This window comes from Sceloporus occidentalis, unplaced genomic scaffold, assembly GCF_023333645.1.
Source record: "Sceloporus occidentalis isolate IW3139 unplaced genomic scaffold, rSceOcc1.0.p SCAF_8, whole genome shotgun sequence".
NCBI classification, from domain to species: Eukaryota; Metazoa; Chordata; class Lepidosauria; order Squamata; family Phrynosomatidae; genus Sceloporus; species Sceloporus occidentalis.
In genome coordinates this window covers 9,735,266-9,756,369 of record NW_028316988.1, presented here as the reverse complement: position 1 = coordinate 9,756,369, position 21,104 = coordinate 9,735,266, and the positions used below count along the sequence as shown (strand labels likewise).

At 47.1% G+C, this 21,104-nt stretch overlaps 2 protein-coding genes across 2 annotated transcripts; one reads left to right on the top strand and one right to left on the bottom strand.

Annotated features, from left to right (window-relative positions):
- The first annotated feature begins 1,235 nt into the window (after positions 1 to 1,235).
- Positions 1,236 to 14,711, top strand: LOC149307846 (RING finger protein 207-like). The gene is made up of 17 exons (XM_089534499.1): positions 1,236 to 1,426; positions 3,607 to 3,736; positions 4,458 to 4,602; positions 5,198 to 5,279; positions 5,770 to 5,845; positions 6,455 to 6,580; positions 6,689 to 6,735; positions 7,294 to 7,366; positions 7,592 to 7,660; positions 8,129 to 8,197; positions 8,471 to 8,592; positions 11,168 to 11,360; positions 11,715 to 11,900; positions 12,099 to 12,150; positions 12,293 to 12,410; positions 12,624 to 12,713; positions 12,995 to 14,711. Exons 1-17 carry the CDS (start codon positions 1,236 to 1,238, stop codon positions 13,200 to 13,202), a joined length of 1,977 nt encoding a protein of 658 aa, XP_089390625.1. The 3' UTR covers positions 13,203 to 14,711.
- Positions 14,712 to 15,432: 721 nt separating this feature from the next.
- On the bottom strand, positions 15,433 to 19,976 carry ICMT (isoprenylcysteine carboxyl methyltransferase). The gene is made up of 5 exons (XM_089534498.1): positions 19,774 to 19,976; positions 18,883 to 18,971; positions 18,596 to 18,765; positions 17,806 to 18,023; positions 15,433 to 17,203 (listed from the first exon to the last, which is right to left on the bottom strand). The coding sequence occupies exons 1-5, from the start codon at positions 19,972 to 19,974 to the stop codon at positions 17,021 to 17,023; spliced, it is 861 nt and encodes a 286-aa protein (XP_089390624.1). The 5' UTR covers positions 19,975 to 19,976; the 3' UTR covers positions 15,433 to 17,020.
- Between the last annotated feature and the right edge of the window lie 1,128 nt (positions 19,977 to 21,104).

The following is a 21,104-nucleotide window of genomic DNA, read 5'->3' as shown; positions in this document are numbered from 1 at the left end:
TTTGTCGCCTCCTAAAAATAGACCTTTGTCTATGAAGAAATTCTAACCCGCAAAGGCAATTGTTCAGAGCCTCTGAGGAAAGTGGTGTACATTGTTGTGACCAGAACGCAAGAGGTAAATTAATGCAGTATTAAAGGCCTGTATTAAAAGCCCAGAGCATCTCACGGTTGCAACTCTTTGCGGGTTCTTAGTCTTAGAGTTTGTTGCTGTTGTTGTTGTTGTTTGTCAATGAGAGGAGAAAGGCTCTCCTAAATTCAAATTCCTTGTGTGTAATTTGGATGTGAATGCCATTTACAGCTCTTAGTTTTATGCACACGCAACTTGACTTTCTTTTACTCTAACTTGCACATAATTTGGATATGCATCTCATTTGCGCTTCGTACTTTCATGCACCCTAAATATGAATTTCTTGTAATGTAACTTGCGTGTAATTTGGATATGCATGCCATTTGCAGTTCTTGCTTTTATATACTCTCAATATGATTTTCTTGTTACATGTGTAAGTTACATGTAACTTGCATGTAATTTGGGTATGCGTATCATTTGCAGGTCTTTTATGCACTCTCAATATGAATTTCTTGTAATGCAACTTGCACTTAATTTGGATACACATATCATTTGCACTTCTGACTTTTATGCACTCAGTATGAATTTCACGTAAGGCAACTTGCGTGTAATTTGGTTGGGAGTGTCATTTGCACTTTTTACTTTTATGCACTCTCAGTATGAATTTGTACTGTTTACTATTTTCAATGTTTTGTTTTAACTTATAAATTGCTTTGGGTCCTTTCTTTCTAAGAAAGAAAGAAAGAAAGACTTATCGGTGAAACCTTGGAATGGTGAAGGAATCTGCAGACTTACAGCTCACACAGAGATCTATGGCTATATTATTATTATTATTATTATTAATAATAATAATAATAATAATTTGTATCATTCCAGATACATAGATAACCTTTTTAGTTAAATTTTGGATCAGTTGAGATTGGTTGCTGGATATTTTTTACACACCTTTTTACTACGTACCGTTTTAGCCGTTTTGCTCCGACACATAAGCCTCTGTGGATCCTCTACAAGGAGGAAGGTGGGTTATAAAACCAACAAATAATGAATTTCACCAGTTCAAGTGCAGACTCACAGCTCGCACGCTTTAGCCGCGTCGCTTGACCATTGTGGTGATGGTTCAGTGGTCATCTGTGGCCCGATCTAAGTCTCTCCCCTGTTCTCTTTTGCAGATGTCTGGTGGGATCTTCTCCCCCTTGGAGAACCTCTGCGACCTGGACAATGCCAACTGCCACCCGCTGGTGTGTTTCCTGTGCCATGAGCAGTATGAGCATCCATGCCTCCTCGACTGCTACCACAACTTCTGCGCCAGCTGCCTGCGGGGAAGAGCCATCGACAGCCGCCTGACCTGCCCTCTCTGTGGGTAAGGGACCCTCTTCGATAACACGATGGAGGGCCCCAAAGCGATCCATTCTCTGTTGTTGGCTGCAGAATATACTGTATATACCAGTGATGGCGAACCTATGGCATGTGTGCCAGAGGTGGCACTCAGAGCCCTCCCTGTGGGCACATGTGCCATCGTCCCAGCACAGAGTTTGCCAGAATTTGTTACTAGAAAGCCAGAGGGACATGGCACTTTGCAATAAATAAGTGGGTTTTGGGTTGCAGTTTGGACACTCGGCCCGTAAAAGGTTCACCATCACTGGTATATACTCATGTGTAGAAATTTAGGCTAAAACATTGACCCCCCAAAAACCTGAGTTGACTTATCTATGGGTCAATGGAAGTAGTGGACAGTGCGCCCATGTTATATGCAGGCGAGCTATATGTGGCTTTGAGCATATGTGCAAAGCCGTGCGGGAGCACGAGGGGTGCGCAGGGTGGTGTGTCCCATTCAGATGAATGGGGTGTGGACGCGCCGCCACAGCCACAAGCCCCATTCACTTGATTGCGCATGCACGGTATTTAGCTTACGCCGGGGGGGGGGGCGGAACGAATCCCCTGCATAAGCCAAGGGCGCACTGTATTTTAATGCATATATATGGTGGAACGCAAGGGTTTACTCTGCCCTGGAGGCACCGACTCCCTTCTACTCTCTCAGCCATCCAACCTTGAATATGGGCACAAATAGTTTTGTCTGCTGGGATTTCGTAAGTTCTTTGGCACCGTTTTCCTTTACTTCATCCTTTACATCCTTCAATACGTTTTACTCACGACATCCACGGGTCATATCCAAATCCAGAATCTTGGCACCAAAACTTGCCCTTGAATTATATACGTGGTTGACTTATAGTCAAGTATATTATACGGTAATCCAGTTTGACACCGTTTTAATTGCCCATGGCTCAATGCTATGGGATTGTGGGGATTTGTCGTTTGCTGCGGTGCCAGAGTACACTGGCAGAGAAGGCGAAAGGTCTCACAAATCTACATTCCCCAGAATTTCCTAGCATTGAACCAGGGCCATTACAAGCGGTCTCAAACTGGATTATTTCCGCAGTGTGTTTTGGATCTCTCTCTTTGTTCCCTTGGGTGCCCCAGAGAGGGAATTCAGGGATTACTGGGACCGGCGGACATCCTAAAAAAAGGAAAGTGGTATTTGGACAGGTGCCGGGTTTTGTCTTTCTCCATAAGACCCCCTTCGTCATGTTCCTCTGTAGCTGCCCAAGGCCTCTGGGTTTCTGCAATTCGTCGATACGATCCGCAGAGTTTAGCACCTTCCAGTCCTCAAATTTTCTAGCCTTGCAACAACTCCAGACCTATTTAAAAATAGAGAATGAGGCACCTAAAGCAAAGTGACCCTCTTTGCAAAGAAGAGGTCTAGTTGTGAACAATTCACAACATCTCACTCTCTGCAATGCTAGAAATTTGGGGACTGGAGGATATTGAATGGTTTTAGTTGGAGGTCACTGCTCTCCATTTTGGCCCCTTTGCCAAAGATGCATGCTGGGTTTCTCTCCTGTTTCACTGGTTTATGCTTTTCCATTCTGGTCCAATGGGAACGGCAAAGTCTCTTTCACACACACAACACACACTTTCTGTCTGGTCTTGTGTGAAATACGAAGCCTGGCTCGCACAATAGGCTCCGAATGCCATCGGCTGCCAGGCAGAAAGCTTCCACTTTTAGCTCCGGTGGGTCACACTCACAACTCAGCAAGGCAGTGTGAGGGTTGTGTGTGTGTTTGTGTAAGACTCCCTCCAAAAGTCAAGTCAAGACATGCAGCAGGTGGGGCTGCCGTTGTCGTCGTTGTATGCCTCCAAGTCATTTCAGACTTATGGAAACTTATGCAGGCGAATAGTCACATAGACCGAAAAACCCACAAAATACTATGGATGCTGGCTGTGAAAACCTTTGACTTCACATCTTCAGAGAGTGTTTGCCATTGCATTCCTCTGAGGTTGTGAGGATGTGGCTTGTCCAATGTCGCCCAGTGGGTTTCATAGCCAAGCAGGAATTGAACCCAGGTCTCCAGAGTATGAGTAAACAGTGGAAGTTGCTTCAGAATAAACACATTGGCTGGACCATCCTGGGCAAAAATGGAGGCAAAGGAGTAGAGCTCCCATCGCTCTCCACAAACTGCACTGTGTTGTCGTCCTTTGCAGCCACCAGTCTGTGGTGAAAGGGAATGGTTTGCCCCCGGAGGATCGGCTTCTGAAGTTCCTGGTGGACAGTTCTGGGGACTGTGAAGAGGAGGTCCAGTGTGCCAACTGCGATCTGCAAAGCACGAAACAGGTACGCAAAGCAGAGCCAGGGTCACTTTCTTTGGCCAGGGGTCCCAATGCGGCATGCAGGCTAGCGGAGCTTAGAAATGTCCTTTCTTTAAAAGTAATGGCTAGATGGAGCCTCCATGTCTCCATGCCTCCAAAGGCAATCTACCACAATGTCAGCTTCAAAAGGGAGCGAGGAAACGGCAAAAGTTTGTTGCCCCTGAATATCCCTTTATGCTCACTAGGGTTCAATCCGCACTGCAGGATTAATGCAGTTTGACACTGCCGTGGCTCAAGGCTATGCAATCCTGGGATCTGTAGATCACATTATATTTAGCCTCCTCTGTCAGAGAGCGCTGGTGCCACAACAAACTACACATCCCACGATGACATAGGAAGCAGCTGCGGAAATTAAAAAGGTGTCAAACTGGATTATTTAAGCAGTGCAGATTAGATCTAGGGGATATTTTTTTTTTTTTTTTTTTTGCAAAATGCAGCAAAGATGCCACCCTCTGAAGCTATTTGAAAGCTTTAGGTTGCCAAAAAATAAAGTATTCCCCCCCCCAAAAGGTAGTTTGGACCCCTAGTGTCCCGATGGGCCACAAAAAATGGCGCACTGTGTCCCATGCGCTATGCTTTGACCACCCATTTTGGAGGACCACGGAGAAAAACGTTTTGCTAGCCTATGTTGGGATGGAGATGGAGAAGGCGAGGGTCTTGCCTGAATACCCTTTTCCTCCTCTTAGGATTTAGATGCCATGTATTTCTGCAACACTTGCAACCAGCCCCTCTGTGCCAAATGTCGGGAGGAGACCCACAAGGCCCGCATGTTCTCCCGCCACGAGATCGTCTCCGTCACCAAGCGCACCAAAGACATCCACAAGAAATGCCGTGAGTTCAGAAACTGTGTATCATTTTGCCATTTCCCCAGCAGTTTTCGAAGGCAATTTGCAATGCTGTTTTAAAGTGAAAAATATGCAGGGATCCTCTTGCAGAGAAAGCGGCCTTTTATGTTCAGAAATGTTCTTTTTCTTTGCAGAGAGGCCTCACTTTTTCTCTCATAGGGAGCTTGCTTTCTGCACCAATTTTTCCATTTTCTGCATACACAAAAACCCACAAGCAGAACTTTAGTTACGAGAGGGTTCCCAGCTCCTGTTGTACATCCCTTTGGCGGCTGATATTTCAGGACCCATCATCCACGCACTTTCCAGGATACCTCCATGAGGTCTAGGACCTTGCTTACCAAAGGAAACAGGCATGGAAAACCCATTGGGCGAGACTGGTTAAGTCACACACTCTCAGTCCCAGAAAAAAACATGATTTAGGGTTGCAATAAATCGGAAACAACTTTATAAAAATCTGTTGTAAGCCACCCTGAGCCCCAAATCAGGAAAAAGGTGGAAGGAGGAGAAGAAGAAGGATGATGATGATGATGATGATAGATACAAGATTTGCTGTAAGATTTTCTCTTTATCCTTTCTTCCAGCCCTCCACGAAGAGCTCTACATCATGTTCTCCACCGAGAAGAAGTCCATGCTGTGCATTAACTGTTTCCGCGACATGCCAGTGTAAGTGGTGCTTATTTTGTATCCCATGCAGTTGGCATTTTGCAAAAGGAAGGAAAAGGAAAGAAGTCTCTGTCCCAAGGAACTTGCACCAGGATTTTCCAATTACCAGGGGAAATGGGCTCCTCCTTTGGGCATTTCTCTTTACTCTGAGCTTAGCTGGCACCCCTAAAATTGCAAGGGAAGGAGCGTGTTTGAATTTTCCAAGCAATAATATATAAATGTGAGCAATCCCTATTGCAATTTCGGGGTGGTTTGGTCTGAAATTGATGCTGTCAGCTTTCCAAAAGACCAGCATAACGTGGAGCAATGCAACATGGATTTTTGGATGCTTTGGGGTCCACTGTTGGGCACCTCTTACAGTCAAGAGGCTCTTCCTAATGGTTTTGGTGGAATTTCTTTCTGTTGTTTGAATCGATCAGTTTGTGTCCTAGTCTCTAGACAAAGATTGCTCTGGGCAGAGTGACCATGCACACTTTTTTGTCTCCTCTAGGGAGAGCCGTGCGCACTGCATCGACATTGAGACGGCGTACATGCAAGGCTGTGAGAAGCTGGACCAGGCGGTGATGGTGGGTCTTCAAATCCCAACCCTGTCCCATCATCCACGCCCCTAAGCTGCGTACCTTCCAACTTCTTGCAGATGGAAAACATAGAATATGTTGTGGCCAAACAACATCAGAGGGCAGTCAAGAGGGCAAATGCTGTGAATGAGGAAGGACACACAAGTTGGGAAACACCGCTTTTGCTTGAGCCGACAGGGAAGGGCAAAGATGCTGCTGCCTCCTCTCTTCTTAATATCGGATGTTTTATAGTGTTATATATTGCATACATATTGCATGTTTTATAGTGTTTTAACCTGACTTGGAGAAAGGTGGGATATAAACATAATAATAATAATAATAATAATAATAATAATTTCCCCATCTCCAAAGAAGAAGACTCCACCGGCCTCCAAGGCAGCCTCTTCCACTGTCAGACACCTCTTACCATCAGCTAGATCTTCCTAATGTTGGGCTGGAATCTCTTTCCCATGGTTTGAATCCATTGCTTTATAGTTTCAGGACCATTCACTATTTTGGTCACCTTCCTCTTTGGACACGCTCCAGAGTGAATTGAGTACCAACTGTTTTTGCAATCTGAATCTGGTTTTCAATTGTCTTATGTCTTGTGCCGCCCAGGCGGTGAAGGAGCTCCAGACATCCACCACGGAGGCCATCATTCTGCTGAAAGCCATGATAGAAGAAGTGCGGAACAGCGCAGACGAGGAGGAGACCTCCATCAATTCACTCTTCAGCAGCATGCAGGTGGGTTTCGGGGCCTGAATCAATGCAAGAAGAGGGTCTTTGCTGTGTGTGTGGGGATCTTCTCCTCTGGAGCTTTGACAGCGCTTTCCCATTTCTTTCTTCCTCCAGGAGAAACTGGCGGAAAGGAAGAAGATGCTCCTGAAAGTGGTCCAGAGGTAAAAATGGGATCCTGACTCTAACAAAAGTGCTGGTTTGAGTATTGGACTATGACTCTGGAGACCAGGGTTCAATGCCCAGCTCACCCATGAAACCCATAGGTGACCTTGCACAAGTACTATTCTCTCAGCCTTGGCAGATGGCAATGGAAAATATCCCCCAAACAAATCTAGCCAAGAAAAACCCATGACTTGGAGGTACACAACATACACAACTCTTTAACAAGTCACTACAACTCAACAACTACAAATTGGGCAGCTGATTGGCACCCTCTAGTGGCACTGAAATTAAGCAGCTGCCCTTTATCGAACTATGTTTTTGGGTGCCTCTACACTAAACTTTCCCAAACTTTGATCATCCAGGTGTTTTGGACTTCAACTCCCAGAAGCTCCAGCTAATTTGCCCCACAGTCAGGAATTCTGGGATCTGAAATCCAAAACCATGGTTTGGGAAGCGTTGCATCTACACTGCAGAAATCATGCAGTTTGGCACCACTTGAAGGGCTGTCGCTCTGTCCTAGGCAATCAGATGCATTTTATGTATTTGGTCCTTTCCAGCCAGTATGAAGAAAAGGAGAAGGCCTTCAAGGAACAACTAGCCCACCTGGCATCTTTGTTGCCCACCTTGCAGGTAAACACTTGGCATTCCTTCTTCTCTCATGAGGGAGTCTCTGTGTACAACAGGCAGAAATTCAACCGGGATGGTTTCTCCCATCGATGCATTTCAATGCTTAGATCGATGGGAGCGAGTTCAAATCCACCACGTTTGGGGTGGAGAGGCTGAGGAAGACCATCTCAGATCTTTTTGGTTGTGACACTGGAACTTGATGTGGGACGCTCTTTATTTGCTTTTTAGGTTCATCTGGTAACCTGTTCTGCCTTCCTCAGTTCTGCAAATAAGGCCGAATTTCTGGATTTGGGCTACGTAAGTCATGGTCTTCTACCCCAAATACTTCGAAGCCACAAAATGGCGGTTTGGAGGACTCAAAGGGAGATCTTCCCTTCCTCTCCAAAAGTTAACGCACAATTTTATATTACTTTAGCAAGATGATTTTGATAGCCTTTTGACAGTTTTATTGTAAAGTTTATCCATGAGCCACCTTGGGTCCCTTCCCAGGAGCAAAGCGGAAACAAAAAAAACCCGAACCAACAGGGACGAACCGCGGGGTTTTATTACATTTAATTTAATTTATAGCTCACTTTTCTCCCAACGTAGGGCACCCTAAATGGCTCATAGCACAGACTGAAACATAACACAATTTGTATGTATGTATGTATGTACCAAAAATCCATTTAGAAGAAATGGTTCATGCATTTTGGGCAAGGACTGGGTTGGGTTAGAAGAGAGGTTTGTTCACAAAGCTGACCAAATGGCCCACCTTTCTGATTCCAGCAACTGATGGAGAGGTTGCAGAAGATTGTCAAACTGCCCCATCGGTTGCGGCCTTCCCAGACAAGCAAGGTAAAAAAGCTCCCCTTCCTTGCAAGGAAAGCTTAGCAACTTGGTGCCAATACAAAACCTATGACAGGTGCACCTGAGGGTCGCCATAAGTTGGAAAGGGTTTGGAGGCACCCAGCCCTCAACAACATTAACCCCAGGGTCCTCCATCCAGCAATCTTGGAGCTGGAATCCAAGAAGTCCCAAGCTCTAGATTTCTATGGATATATATATATATATATATATATACTGTATATATATTTAAATGACCAATTGTTTTTCCCTGTTTGCATCCAGATCAACACCGAATACCGGGCAGAGTTTGCCCACTGCTTGGAGCCGTTGCTGCTCCTGACGCCGCGCCGCTCTGTGGTGGTCAACGGAGGGGCCATCGGGCCGGGAATGACCAACAGCAACATGTAAGGCCATCCTATTATTTGAACTGTGAGCAATTGCATGGCGGACTAACTCCCCGTCTCTAGGGAGCAGCACAGATCTGCCTCTAAAATTGGGTGATTACAGTATTGTTGACACATATGAGACATTTCCAAGAGCTCCTCTCCTCCGCTGCTCTGCTTAGGTCCTGCAGATTCATATCTGCAACCTCTGTCATAGAGTTCATCCATCTGGCATGTGGTCTTCCACTCTTTCTACATCTCTCTCCCTTTCCTAGCATCGTTGTCTTTTCTAGGGATTCATGCCTTCTCGTGATGTGGCCAAAGTATGGCAGCTTCAATTTGGTCATCTTACAGCTTCCAAAAAGGCTTGATCTGTTGTAGGACCCATTTGTCTTCTTGGCCATCCATGAGATCCTCAGCACTCCTCTCCAGCACCACATCTCCAATGAATTAATGTTCTTCCTATCCGCTTTCTTCATTGTCCAGTTCCCTCGTCCATACATTACAATAGGGAACGCTATGTCTTGGAGAACTATAACTAGTATTCAGTTGTATATCTTTGCACTTTAGGGTCTTACCTAGTTCTTCCATAGCTGCCCTTCCCATTCTTGACCTTCTCTTGGTTTCTTGACTGCTCCAAACTGGACATTTGCAAAAAGCAATGATTTCTCACAATTAAGCCATGCAGGGATTACAAGTGGACCTTCAGGTTCTGCAAAAGACACAGTTGCAGCGTCTCTTAGCTTGTCCTCGTCCTCCTAAATAACTTTTGATATCTTGATGTTGCTTGGCCACATGTGTTTCAGTATGATACGTTGGATGGCATGCACACATCTGGAAGGGACCGGCTTTGGACTGTGGACAGTCCCTGCCTTGCTTTGGCCGCTAGACGATCATCTTCTATCTTTCCCCAACTTGCCTGAAAAGACGCCATTTGCCACCCAAGCGCCTTCCTTCCCCCTTTGCAGCTGGCAAGTCTCTTTGTCCCTATTTTTATCAGAATTTCAGGGAACTCTCTAGGACATGGTTCCCTGGCAGGGGATATATTTAGGACCGTTGACATCACGGGTGCGATGGTGCAGCTGTTTTCTTGCATGGGCAGCGGAGGGACGATCAACTCTACAAACCCTCAGGAGAGGGAAGGAGGGCTAAAGCCGGGGGGGACCCAGGACCCCTTTCTCTGCAAGGAAACCGAGGCAGACAACGGCACCGTCCAGGGTTTTCTGAGTCCCTGGTGGAGGAAAAAAGGCCAAGCAGGGAAGAGCCAGATGGGACCTGCAGTTGATGGCTCTGGGTGAGCTTTTGCTGAATCATCTGTAAGTGGGGAGCTCAGGAGGTGAGCTTGGAGAAGGGCTTTTGTAGACTACAACTCCCAGCTATAAATGGGAGATGCAGTCATCACAATTGTCAGTAGGAGGGGTTGCAGATTGAGCTTGGAAACTGGACTTTTGGAGGCTATAACTTTCAAAATCCAAGAGGATCAGATTTTCAGGACTGATAGCAAGATGCATTGGATGTAGGTCTCCTTCCTACTACGCAGTCCTAGCTGTGACTCTGTTTTGGGGGATACTTGGATTTCTAGTGCCCTGGGTATCTAGGATTCTCTGCTATACAGTCCTAGTACCTGTTGGCTGGGGGATTCTGGGAGACGTAGTCCAAAGGATTCACCTTTTCACCCTCTAGTTGGGGCACAGTTGTTGTTTTTCTCCCAAAGAATAGCACACTCCTTATCTTTTGGTTGCATTTTGGTCTCTTGCAGCAAAAACAGCTTAAGTCTAAAGGCATCCCTTAGGCATCACCTTTTGTGGATTCCAGCCTCTCTCTGCATCAGTTGCTCAAGAAAACCTATCAGTCTTCAGAGTATCACTGCACTTTTTGGCACTCTTGTTTTTCTATGTGTGCAATGCTTGGCAAGCCTCAGTGGAACTGACTGCAGAGAACTTAGTTCTCTTTCAATAGCAGGGTGACCTGATGGCTATCTTTAAGTACAGTGGGCCCTTGTCATCCACTGGAATTTAGTTCCAGGACCCCAGTGGATAACAAAATCCATGGATGCTCAAGTCCCATTAAATACAATGGCATAGCAAAATGGTGCCCCTTATAGAAAATGGAAAAAGCAAGGTTGGCTATTTGGGAAATATATAGGAATATTTTGAAGCTGTGGATGCTTCAATTCATGGATAAAAAAATCTGTGGATAAGGAAGGCCAACTGTATCTTGTTGCTATATAAATGATGGAGGGAGGTTGTTTCCTGCTGCTCCAGAGACTAAAACATGAACCGATGGATTCAAATTACAAGGAAAGAGATTCCGTCTAAATGTTAGGAAGAACTGCTTGAAGGTGATTGTCTCTCCATCTTTGGAGGAGAGCTTGGATGGGTATCGTTCAGGGTTCTTTAGTGGATTCCTGCATGGCAGAGGGCTGGATTAGATGGCTCTTGGGATCCCTTCCATGATTCCTCCAAGCTCAGCTTTCTTGATTTTTTTGCAACCTCAAGATTCGGTTCACCTTTTTTTGCAGCTTGTTCATGTCACAAACAGGGCCCTTCCCTGCGCAACACACTTTTCACAAGTTCTCTCTGTCTTCTTGTTTCAGGATGTCCGGAGGCCCGTGTTCGAAGACCCTCTTGGTGCCTGGATGCCCCTCTGCGTGCGAAAAGTTGTCTCTGGCCGGGTCTCTTGTCCGGAAGCCCACCATGCACCGCTACATTAGCACCAAGGTCCTCCTGGCCGAAGGCGGCGAGACCCCCTTCATGGAGCATTGCCGCAACTATGAGAGCATGTATCGGGTAAGGAGGGGGAAACACTGGCCAGGCTCAGTCCATCTGGCTGGAACTGAATATTTGAAAATATACAGAAACATAGTCCTAAAATGGGTTTCTCAAGTATCATGAAACCCTTATAAGATTAATTCTGAACAGACAAGAATCTCTGCAGTTTGGGACTTGTTCTGCACAAAAATATGCATGGGTTATTATTTTTCCACAGCATTTTCTAAGCAGAAAATAAGGTTTCAGGACATTGTTTTCTGTGCCAAAAAGGGGGGGAAAAGGTCCTTCCAACTCAGAAAATGTAGTTTTCTGCCTGATCTTTCCCTCTCGGCCATTAGAGTTGATTTTCTTTCTCTCCTCTGTTTGCTGCAGGCGCTTCAGACAGAGATCCAGAACTTGAAGGACCAGGTCCAGGAGCTGCATCGGGATCTGACCAAGCACCACTCCCTCATCAAGACCGAGATCATGAGTGAGATCCTGCAGAGATCCCTCCAGATGGATGTACAGATTGCCTCCGAATATTCCTCGGTGGAGATGATGCGGAGCGCGTTTGAAGAGGTACCCAAAGACTCTCCAAGAACGTTGAGCAGCCATGGCCATGCGTTCCCATGTCAGCAGGGGGTTAAATACAACCTATGTCAAATCCAACCTATGGATTCTGCACAGCAGTGACATGGAAAGCATGAGCCTCCATGCGCTGGGTGTGTTTAGGTGTATCTGAGAGACCCATGCAGGGCTTCCTGCTTTGTATTGCAGACCTGGGAGGAGACCTACCAGCGAGTGGCAAATGAGCAAGAGATCTATGAAGGTAAACAAAGCGTTTCTTCCTCCTTCCCTCCCAAGTAGTGGTCTTTCCAGATCTGAGCCTCACTTTTGTGGTCAGAGGGTAAGTGTCAAACAGGCTTTGAGTTCGACGCACTGACCACCTAGGCCTCTTTCCTCTCATGCAGCCCAGCTACATGACCTTCTCCAGCTCAAGCAGGAGAACAGCTACCTGACCACCATCACCAAGCAGATCGCACCCTACGTCCGCTCCATTGCCAAAGTGAAGGAACGGCTGGAGCCCAGGTCAGGACCCCAAAGACCCCTCCTCTCCACCAGATCTCACATGCACAACCTCCTTGCCCTTGCCTTTGAAATCCTCAATAGCCTTGGGCTCCTCCTGACATCTCCATGTTCAGCCCAGGGAAGAGAAGGTTAAGGGGCAACATGACAGCCCCATTCAAATATTTGAAAGGATTTTCCCATCCCCAACTCAGCTCTCCTTTTCCTGATGTTCAGGTTGCAGGAAGCCAAGGAGAAGGAGGAACATGCGGAAAGCCTGCTGAAGATCTACAACGATGGTGCCACGACTTCGGACCCCCAGCACAGGTACCTGGGCAAAGAAATGACATTTTATCCTGATGTATGCTGGAGGCAGAGCAGTGCATCTTACTCAAAAGGCCAATTCACTCAGTAGGGAGGAAAGGAGGCAATGGAGTATTGCCCTTCCCTGTAGGCTTAGGCAAAAGCATCTTCAGCCTCTCCGAGGGGGGGGGGCATAAAATGGCTATGGGGGCCACTGACAGCACTTTGCCCACCCACCAAACATTCCCTTAATGGTCAAGCGGCCAAGTCTCTTAAACCCACTGATATTTTCTGTCTTCCCTGAGGACTGAGTTGTGCAGCAGCAGCAGCAAAGAGCGAGAACCAAAAGGAGAAAGCCAAATTCTGAGCCCTTCTGCCGAAGACTCTCCACTGAAGAGCAAAGACTCTTTCAGAAGCAAACAGAAGACCAGATCCGAAAGTCTGCCGGAGGCGTCTGGACCCCGCAGCACAACCAAGGAAGGTGACCAGGGAGCTGAATCGCTCCTAAACTGAATGCGTAGGAGACTCTTCTTTGAAACAAGAACCATTCTGGAAGAGTCTGGTTTCATGCTGTGGTGTGTCCAGAAAAAGGCAAAAGGCTGAGATCTCACAGCATGCTCTACATTTCGCCGCTTTATAAAAATCCATATCTGCGTTGTAGAAATGAGACAAAATCCTGCTAGCGATTTGCAAAGATGTCCAAGAGTATCCCAATGCACATCCTAGTTGGTGTCCATAGTGCATCAGCGCTCATTGGGCCATGATTTAAACTGGAAACAAGGGTGGGAAGAAAAAGAGAAATCATCTCACCATCTCTGAAGAAACTTGGCAAGAAACCCCCAGAATTGGTTCGCCTTAGGGTTGCCATGAGTTGGAAACAACTTGAAAGCACACAACAGCAAGAATAGCTCCGCTGGAGTCTCCTTCCTTGGAGGTCTTTAAGCAGAGGCTGGATGGCCATCTGTCAATGGGGATGCTTTGATTGTGATTTCCTGCATGGCAGAATGGGGTTGGACTGGATGGCCCTTGCGGTCTCTTCCAACTCTACAATTCTATGATTGTACAGAAAGGACATTACCACTCCTAACCATAGTTTGATTGAGACATGTACCTTTTTTATTTGAAAAAGGGAGCGGGAAAGTATCACCGATAGTCGGCAGAGATTAAATAAAAAGTCCAAAAGATATATTTTTAAAATCTGTCTTTAAAAAATAAAACGGAACCACTCCTCCACTGAGTTGTTCTCAGCGGAGCACCCAAAAGGATGGGCGAACAAACCAACAAACAAACCCATTTCTCAGCTCTTGAGGTAAGAAACCCAAATGCCTCCCCACAATCTCCAGAAGGAACCTTCTGATCTCATCCAGATTAAGAACATGCCTCATACAAAACCAAGAGTTGAATTTTGCCTTAAAATTACGACCGTAAAGTCCATACAAACTGAGGCAATTTGCATACATTTTTTCCTTTAAAAGAAAAAAATCCTGGACCGTCTCATTTTTAAGGAGTGCAAGAGAGGGGCGATCAAATAGTATGTTTGTGTGGGTTTCAAAAGAGGGGTCCCTGTTGAGATGCAAATGGACTTTTCCCCTGAAAATCTCCCTATTGCCCCATGATATCCTCCCCATCATAACATCTTCACTAAGGACTAAAACAACAAGCAGGCATCTGACTAACATCTCCAGTTGTTTTTGTTCCACCCTCCTGTTTGGTTTGTAAGCTCTTGCCTGCTGATGGAGAAGCCCATGGAGCTTCGAAAGCTTGCGACAAGTATACTGTGCATTTCGGTTGACCAATAAAGGTCTCACTGATGGGTTTTGTTTGCATTTGTTAAATGGCCAACACAGCTGCTGCCCCTGGATATTTTTGTGTGTGTTGGTGTGCAAATGGTGGGTATGATCCTCCAAAGATTCTTGGGAAAGGGGCCTTCCCCAGTTGCCCACCTTGACTGCAATCACAGGGGTTACCATTCACTAGCTGAAGTTAAGTGGGATTTCCAGGACAAGCGTATTAAAGGTTCCCCCATCAACTGAGGCTGCAAAGACAATTCTGGAGATGAGAGTAAATGCTAGGTGGCTTTTCAACAGGGAAGACCAGACGGTTCCCCCCACGGACTTGACTTCTGGTGCTCCCAGGTGTAATTCACATGTCCAAGACAACCTGAATCAAAAAGGCCTCCTTTTTCTGCCTATCTGAGCCCTCAAGCATCACCATCCCATCAAAGGAGACAACGCTGGGCTAGAGACGGAGCAATGCTCCAATTCATCAGAGGATCCTCTCAGTAGATGGATGTGTTTTAGTGGAAGTCTCCCCGCAGTTCAAGCTGAAACAGGGACCTGAAATGTCCCTGGACACCCAAAGCCCGGCTTGGAGGGTCTTTCAACCACACGGAGCTTCTCAAAGGAAGCTCCCTGCTTCGGAGAGCTGTCAAGAAACCGATTTGCGCAGGTCCTGTGCGTCCTCCCCACCTCCACCTGTTCCCTGGTTATCCTGCTAAAATTAACCCAGCTTTGCATTAGATTATAAAGAATTAAGGTCAGGGCGCCTCTCGTGTTATCTATCCGGTGTAATGAAATAGCAAGGGCTGGATCTGTCGGCTCCACTGCTTCCTTGTCAGAGAAATTTCACAAAAGGTGAAACCTGCAGCATTGCAGCAAAATGGGAGGAACTAAGCAAACTGTGTAATACACAGATTTATAGCCCAGCTTTGTGAGTGTGTGAGAGAGAGAATGAGCATACACTATTACATGGGTATTTTGCTCTTTTTATTGATAATGATAAAAAAGTGCACTCAAGCCTAGCCTCCAAGTGGCTCCATGTTCCTCACCAAGAAACATTTTTAACTGACATTCTAGATTGCACAGGATAATAACTAAGAGGAATAATAAACCTGAGAAGGAAAAAAACCCCAAGAAAATGAAGCACGGCAGTTTTGATTCACAAAACCTGCTCTGAGTTTTGTGCTTTAATGTGATGTTCAGTCTTGCTGCTGTAAAATTTAAGGAGCACAGAGTTATGTTCAACTGCAATCTTCCCACAAATGGGCCCTTTTCTATCGGACCAGCTTCTGCCCCAACTTGGCCATGCTCAGCAAGCATCTAAAAACCAGATCGCTCGAATGAGAATGTGGTGAGATTATCTTTGGTATACAGACATGAAGGAAAATGTGCACATCGTGATATCTAAAAGAAAGGGGAGGGGATCTGTTTAGATCTATAAGTCATTGTTGATAATCTTTAGCCCTTCTTGATATTTTGGACTACAACTCCCAAACTCCCTTTTAGAACTGGCCATGCGCAGCAAAGCTGATGGGAATTGAATCCCAAAATATCTTAAAAAGTCAAAGGTTTCCTACCCTTCTGCTAAAGAAATCTTGCCCAAGTTGTGCTGGTCCACCTTTTAGCTTTAACAGGAGTGTGCAAAAATCAAAGAGAACGCTCTGCTTGCAATGTACAGAAACAAGATATTGGCCTTAAATTAAAATGCAGAACTGAAGGTTGGCCAGGGAAGGGTTGTTATGTGGGATGAATTAATGAGGCTGAGATCAAGGAACAGGATAACGAAAATGAATTTAAAAAAAAGTTTGGTGGATGTGACATTTAACTAAAGACTTATATTTCAGCTCATGAGTGCAGTTTCACACAAGCCCAGCTTTATGTAGTTTAGAGAAAAGAGGTTCTAAAAATCTCCCTCTTGCTGGAAGGAAGTTCTTTTGCTTGTGCTGCCAGTATCTGTGATGAACATTCATTCATTCGTTCTTTTCTTGGTGCTCAAAACTTTCATGCATTTTAAAAGAAGTCGCTCCCCTCCAGCCCTCAGCCTTGGGAGAATGCTTTGCACCCAAAGGACTTGGAGAAAGTGGCCAGAGAGGTTAAAGCTGGCTGTGTTTGCTTCAGAGAAAGAAAAGATCAGAAAGGTTTCTTTTGGGGAGTGCGTCTGCATCCAAGCCCTTCGTCGCGGGGGAAGACGGTGGCGACCTGAAGCCTGATCTGGAGCAGCCCCTTTCAATCCATCAGAGCTGCAAGAGCCAAGCCAGCAATGTATTGTATAGGTATGTATCTCAGCCCTAATGGAGTGCAGCTCCCATCATCCAGCCCTTCTCCCCTGCTTCCACCAAGGCAGAGCTTCTGGTTTTCAACAAGAGCCAGCTGGGATCTCGAGCTGCTGCCTAGCCCTTTGCAAGCCTCCAGAGAATTCTCTGCTACGGATTAAAACTGACCGCTACTGTACCGGTGCAGCACACGGTGCCATGACTCTGCATAGACCAGTCCAAACGGCGCCCGGAGCCAGGATCTCCCATGCTGCCCTGCTCAGAAGAGCGTGCCAGGCTCTCATAGTTCCACTCTGACCCCAGAGATGAATGGCAGTCCTGTGGGCACCCTCCTCTTATAGGCCAGGTACTCTTCCCCAAAGAAATGGATCAGCGTCATCTCCTCTTCTTCGATCCGCTCTCGGAAAAAGCGCCAAGACGCCAGAGTATAGCCCACCGCGCAGATCGGATTGCATAACAACACCTGGAAGAAGAAGAAGAAAGGGGAAAGAATCCATTAACTTGTGTCAGGGAGTTTTAGGAGCACCAGTTTTTCCCATGGCAGCCTCTGCTCAGAGATCCTAGGATTTTCTTTGCATGATTTCCACAGAGGAGGTTTGCCATCACTGCCTTCCTCTGTAGCAGAGGGATCATGGTTTTGTTAGGGTCACCCAGTGGGTTTCTATGGCTGAGCAGGAATTCAAATTCCAGTCTCCCAATGTCTGTCCGATGTTCAAACCCCTGCACTGCACTGACTCTCCAAATCTTTTGCACCCACCCATTATGTGCCTTCAAGCAGAATCTTATGGTGACCTTATTGTTGTGTTTCCTTGGCCAGATCTGTTCAGACAAGGTTTGCCACTGCCTTTCTCTAAGACAGTATGACTCAACTCTTTAACACATCAATACAACAGTAAAAGCAATTAAAGCAGAATATTGTATTCTAGAGAGTTCAGAACATCTCTGGGTGGAACAAAACTGAGGATAGCGCAAAATTTAACAAATGCCAATTCTCTCAATACTCCATGCAATATTCTGACACAGCCCAAAGCTCCAAACATTTTAAAACATCCAGTTCCAGAGTACCTGTGTCCCAATGCTCCAGTAAAACCATCCGACGTACGACGGGTGACGGAACCACCCATAGACGCCTCTGGTCACCAGCGTGTGGTTCTCCGACTTCTCATTCTGGACGATGTGGTTGAAGTTGGAGCCAGCGGTGAGCATCGCTGCCTTCCGCAGACCCTCCCCAAAGACCACCATCAGCAGCCCGGCCGAACTCAGCCAAGTGATCTGCTTCATTTCTGTGGAACGAACAAGCAATGAGCACTTTGTGCCTTCTTTTTTTCCATCCCTCATCAGTTTGGGAAGGGAAGGGAACAGGTGCACAGATGCCTTCGGAACGCCACACATTCTCAATTGCATTGATTCGGACGACATGGCTTTAGTTCCAGGCCTCTCCGAGGGTTCTTTTGGCGCTGAACAATGACACATGTTCCTGCTGCAGCATAAGCTTTATTGGCAGCAAATGACGCAGCAGAGAAGCACCATAGCCTTTTCATTGATGGGATGTTAGAACTGGGGCCCCTACAAAAATTCTGCCTAGACTTATCCCTTTGGCCATGAAATCAAATCCAATGAAGTCAAAGGCTTTCACCTCTGAAGATGTCAGCCACAGATGCAGGCAAAACGTCAGGAATAAACCCTTCCACATAGACCAAAAACCCCACAAAACAATCAAATCCCGATTGCTGGACATACAGGGCACTTGGATCAAGGTCCATGGAGATCCATCTCCAACAGAACTCTCTCTTCCATCCCTAGCCTTACGCTTCTCTTCCTCACAAGTAAGTACATACATGTAAAAGCCACTGACCTGGGAAAATGAATTTCTCCACCGTAAACTCCAACCAGGAGGAGATAGCGGCCACGTTGTACTCAAAGCTGTGGTTGAGCAGGAAGGAGTCCAGCGAGAGGCTTCTGGGGTTGTTCACGGCGGTCACTAAGTACTCCGAATAATGGAAGAGGGACAAGGAGCACATATACCTGCCAAGAGACAAAGCAAAGCCCTATGAGCTGCTGGGGAGGTTTAGCCTGGAGAAAAGACAGTTAAGAGGAGACATGGTAGCCCTGTTTAAATATTTGGAGGCTCCTCTCTCTTACCATCCGAAATGCTTCCAGGTCGATTGTCCGAAGCTGAGCAACAAACCGCAGCCGAAGGCGAAGCCCAGGAAACAGGCCCTGATGGCAATCTGGAAGGCAAAAGAGGAAAGCATATATATGTTGTGTGTGTATATACGTATGAATATATATATATATATATATATATATATATATATACTTGGTATGTATGTTCAAACTCTTTCCAGAGGCTGGGAAAGTGACTGTTTGAGACCACTGTCCTGAGGCTTCTTCTGGATAGGTCCCATGATCCCCCAGCCAGCCTGGCCAATGGCTGGGCAAGTCCAACCCTGGAATAAAAGTTACTTTGGGGTCGAAAATCCCTCGCATCCTTCAGCCAGGATGGCCAGTGGGTGCACTGGAGCTCTGCGCATGCTCAGAGGCATCAAGAGGAGAAGGGAGTAGTCACTTTCATGGACTGCATTTCCCAGAATCCAGCAGTGAGCCCCTGCTTGGGAACCCCAAGAACTTTCCAGGGGAACTCTGCACATGCTCAGAGGCTCTTCACTCAGGTCAGAAGAAGCAGCCTGGAATGCTAAGAGGAGGAGGAGGAGGGAGAAGTTATTTCATGGACTGCAGCTCCCACAATCCACCAGGCCAGTGAAAGGGGGAGCCCCAAGAGCTCCCCATAATGTTTTTCCCAAGCTCTGGACATGCTCAGAGGCTCCCCCACTCAGGGTTCTGTTCCTGAAGCCCCAAATCCCCCCTTTCATGGACTGCAGAGCTCATCATCCCCAAAAGCAGCTCCTCTCAGCTGTGGCTGCAGCAGCACATGGGTCAGGGGCGTGGCTTTCGGGAGACCACGCCCCCTCCACCAAGGAGATATGGACTGAGTGGGCGGAGCCTGGTTCGCGGAGGGGCGTGGCTTCGTACCTGGTACATGCCCCCTCCTCCGGGGCCCCGCCCCCAGGCCAAGAGGAGGGCGGCGTTGGCTCCGGCGGCGTGGAGCGCCAGCGCGGCCCGGCCCTGGAAGCCCAGCAGCGGCACGGCAGCCACGGAGCCCCCCAGCACGAAGGCCGTCAGGCTGGTGCGGGCCTCCGCCCGGCCGCGGCCTCCCCGCCGCCCGGCCGCCATGGTGGCCCGGACCACCAACTCTCGCGAGACTACGCTCTGCTTCCTCGGCCAAATCTCGCGAGAGAGGAGTGCAATGTGGAGATAGGAATAAAGAAAACTAGAACCACGCGCGGACACGCAGTTTCCGGGTTCTGTTGGGGAGGCTGTTGAGTGGAACACTCAGAATCCCCACAAAATGCAACACTACCATCCACACTGCAGCATTAATCCACTTTGGAACTGCTTTAACTGCCAGAACTCCATTCTGCCCTTTGTAATTTTTATTGACATGGGAAATGTAAGGCCCTGGAGCTGGGCACCAATGAAGAGTAGGAGGCAATGAATGCTCTTAATCCCCAAGGCCTCCGGGCTGCAGAGAAAGAGGAGGAAGGCAGGCCTCAGCCCATGAGAAACAGTCTGCTTAAGGGTCTTTCTCAGTGAGAAGAACTTGCCCATAGAAGGCACTAGATTAGAAGGACTGCAGTGTTCCTGGCCTCCGCTCGACTCACGAAGGGCATCTTTTTGCCCGCCTTTCTAGTCAAGAATGGCTGCAGAAGACAAGTCCAGGCGTCTCCAGGGCCATGAGTTCCACATAAGGATGCCTTTCCTCTTGCTAAGCATGGCAGCAGAAGGAACGTGCCCATAGAAAACAACCACAAGGACTGCTCTGAACCCAGGAAGGGCATCTCTAAGGGAATAGTCTGCTTTTCTTGGGATTTCCAGTTAAGAATGGCTGCAAAAGGAACCTTCCCGTGGCAACAACTGCAGTGACTCAACCCACAAAGGCCATCTCTAACAAGACATTCTGGTTTCATTGGGATTTCTAGCTAAGGATGTCTTCAGGAAGGACTTGCCCCTTGGAAGCTTTCCTGCCAGCCCTGAACCCACGAAGGGCATCTCTAACAGGGAATATGCTGCTTTTAAGGGCCTTTCTAGTAATGGCTGGAGGAGGAACCTGTCCATTTAATGCATGACAAGGGTGCTTTCCCCTGTCACCTTATTGCACATAAGGCACCGCTTTTAAACAGTGATGCATAAGTCCCAGGTTTCGCATTGTTGGGTCTGTCAGCAATCGACACAGAAGCCGTGCGTTACTTGGGAATAGCTTCCTAAGACCTTGTGGGACAAGGACCATAAAGGCTGGGCCTTAA

Bases quoted from the DNA above. Each gene is read 5' to 3' on its own strand.
- LOC149307846 (XM_089534499.1), top strand. From the start codon at position 1,236: ATGTCTGGTGGGATCTTCTCCCCCTTGGAGAACCTCTGCGACCTGGAC. The intron at 7,367-7,591 runs GTAAACACTTGG...TTTGCTTTTTAG, and splicing joins CTTTGTTGCCCACCTTGCAG to GTTCATCTGGTAACCTGTTC. The intron at 7,661-8,128 runs GTAAGTCATGGT...TTCTGATTCCAG, and splicing joins AATTTCTGGATTTGGGCTAC to CAACTGATGGAGAGGTTGCA.
- ICMT (XM_089534498.1), bottom strand. From the start codon at position 19,974: ATGGCGGCCGGGCGGCGGGGAGGCCGCGGCCGGGCGGAGGCCCGCACC. The intron at 18,766-18,882 runs GTAAGAGAGAGG...GTCTCTTGGCAG, and splicing joins ACCTGGAAGCATTTCGGATG to GTATATGTGCTCCTTGTCCC. The intron at 18,024-18,595 runs GTCAGTGGCTTT...TTCGTTCCACAG, and splicing joins GGAGAAATTCATTTTCCCAG to AAATGAAGCAGATCACTTGG.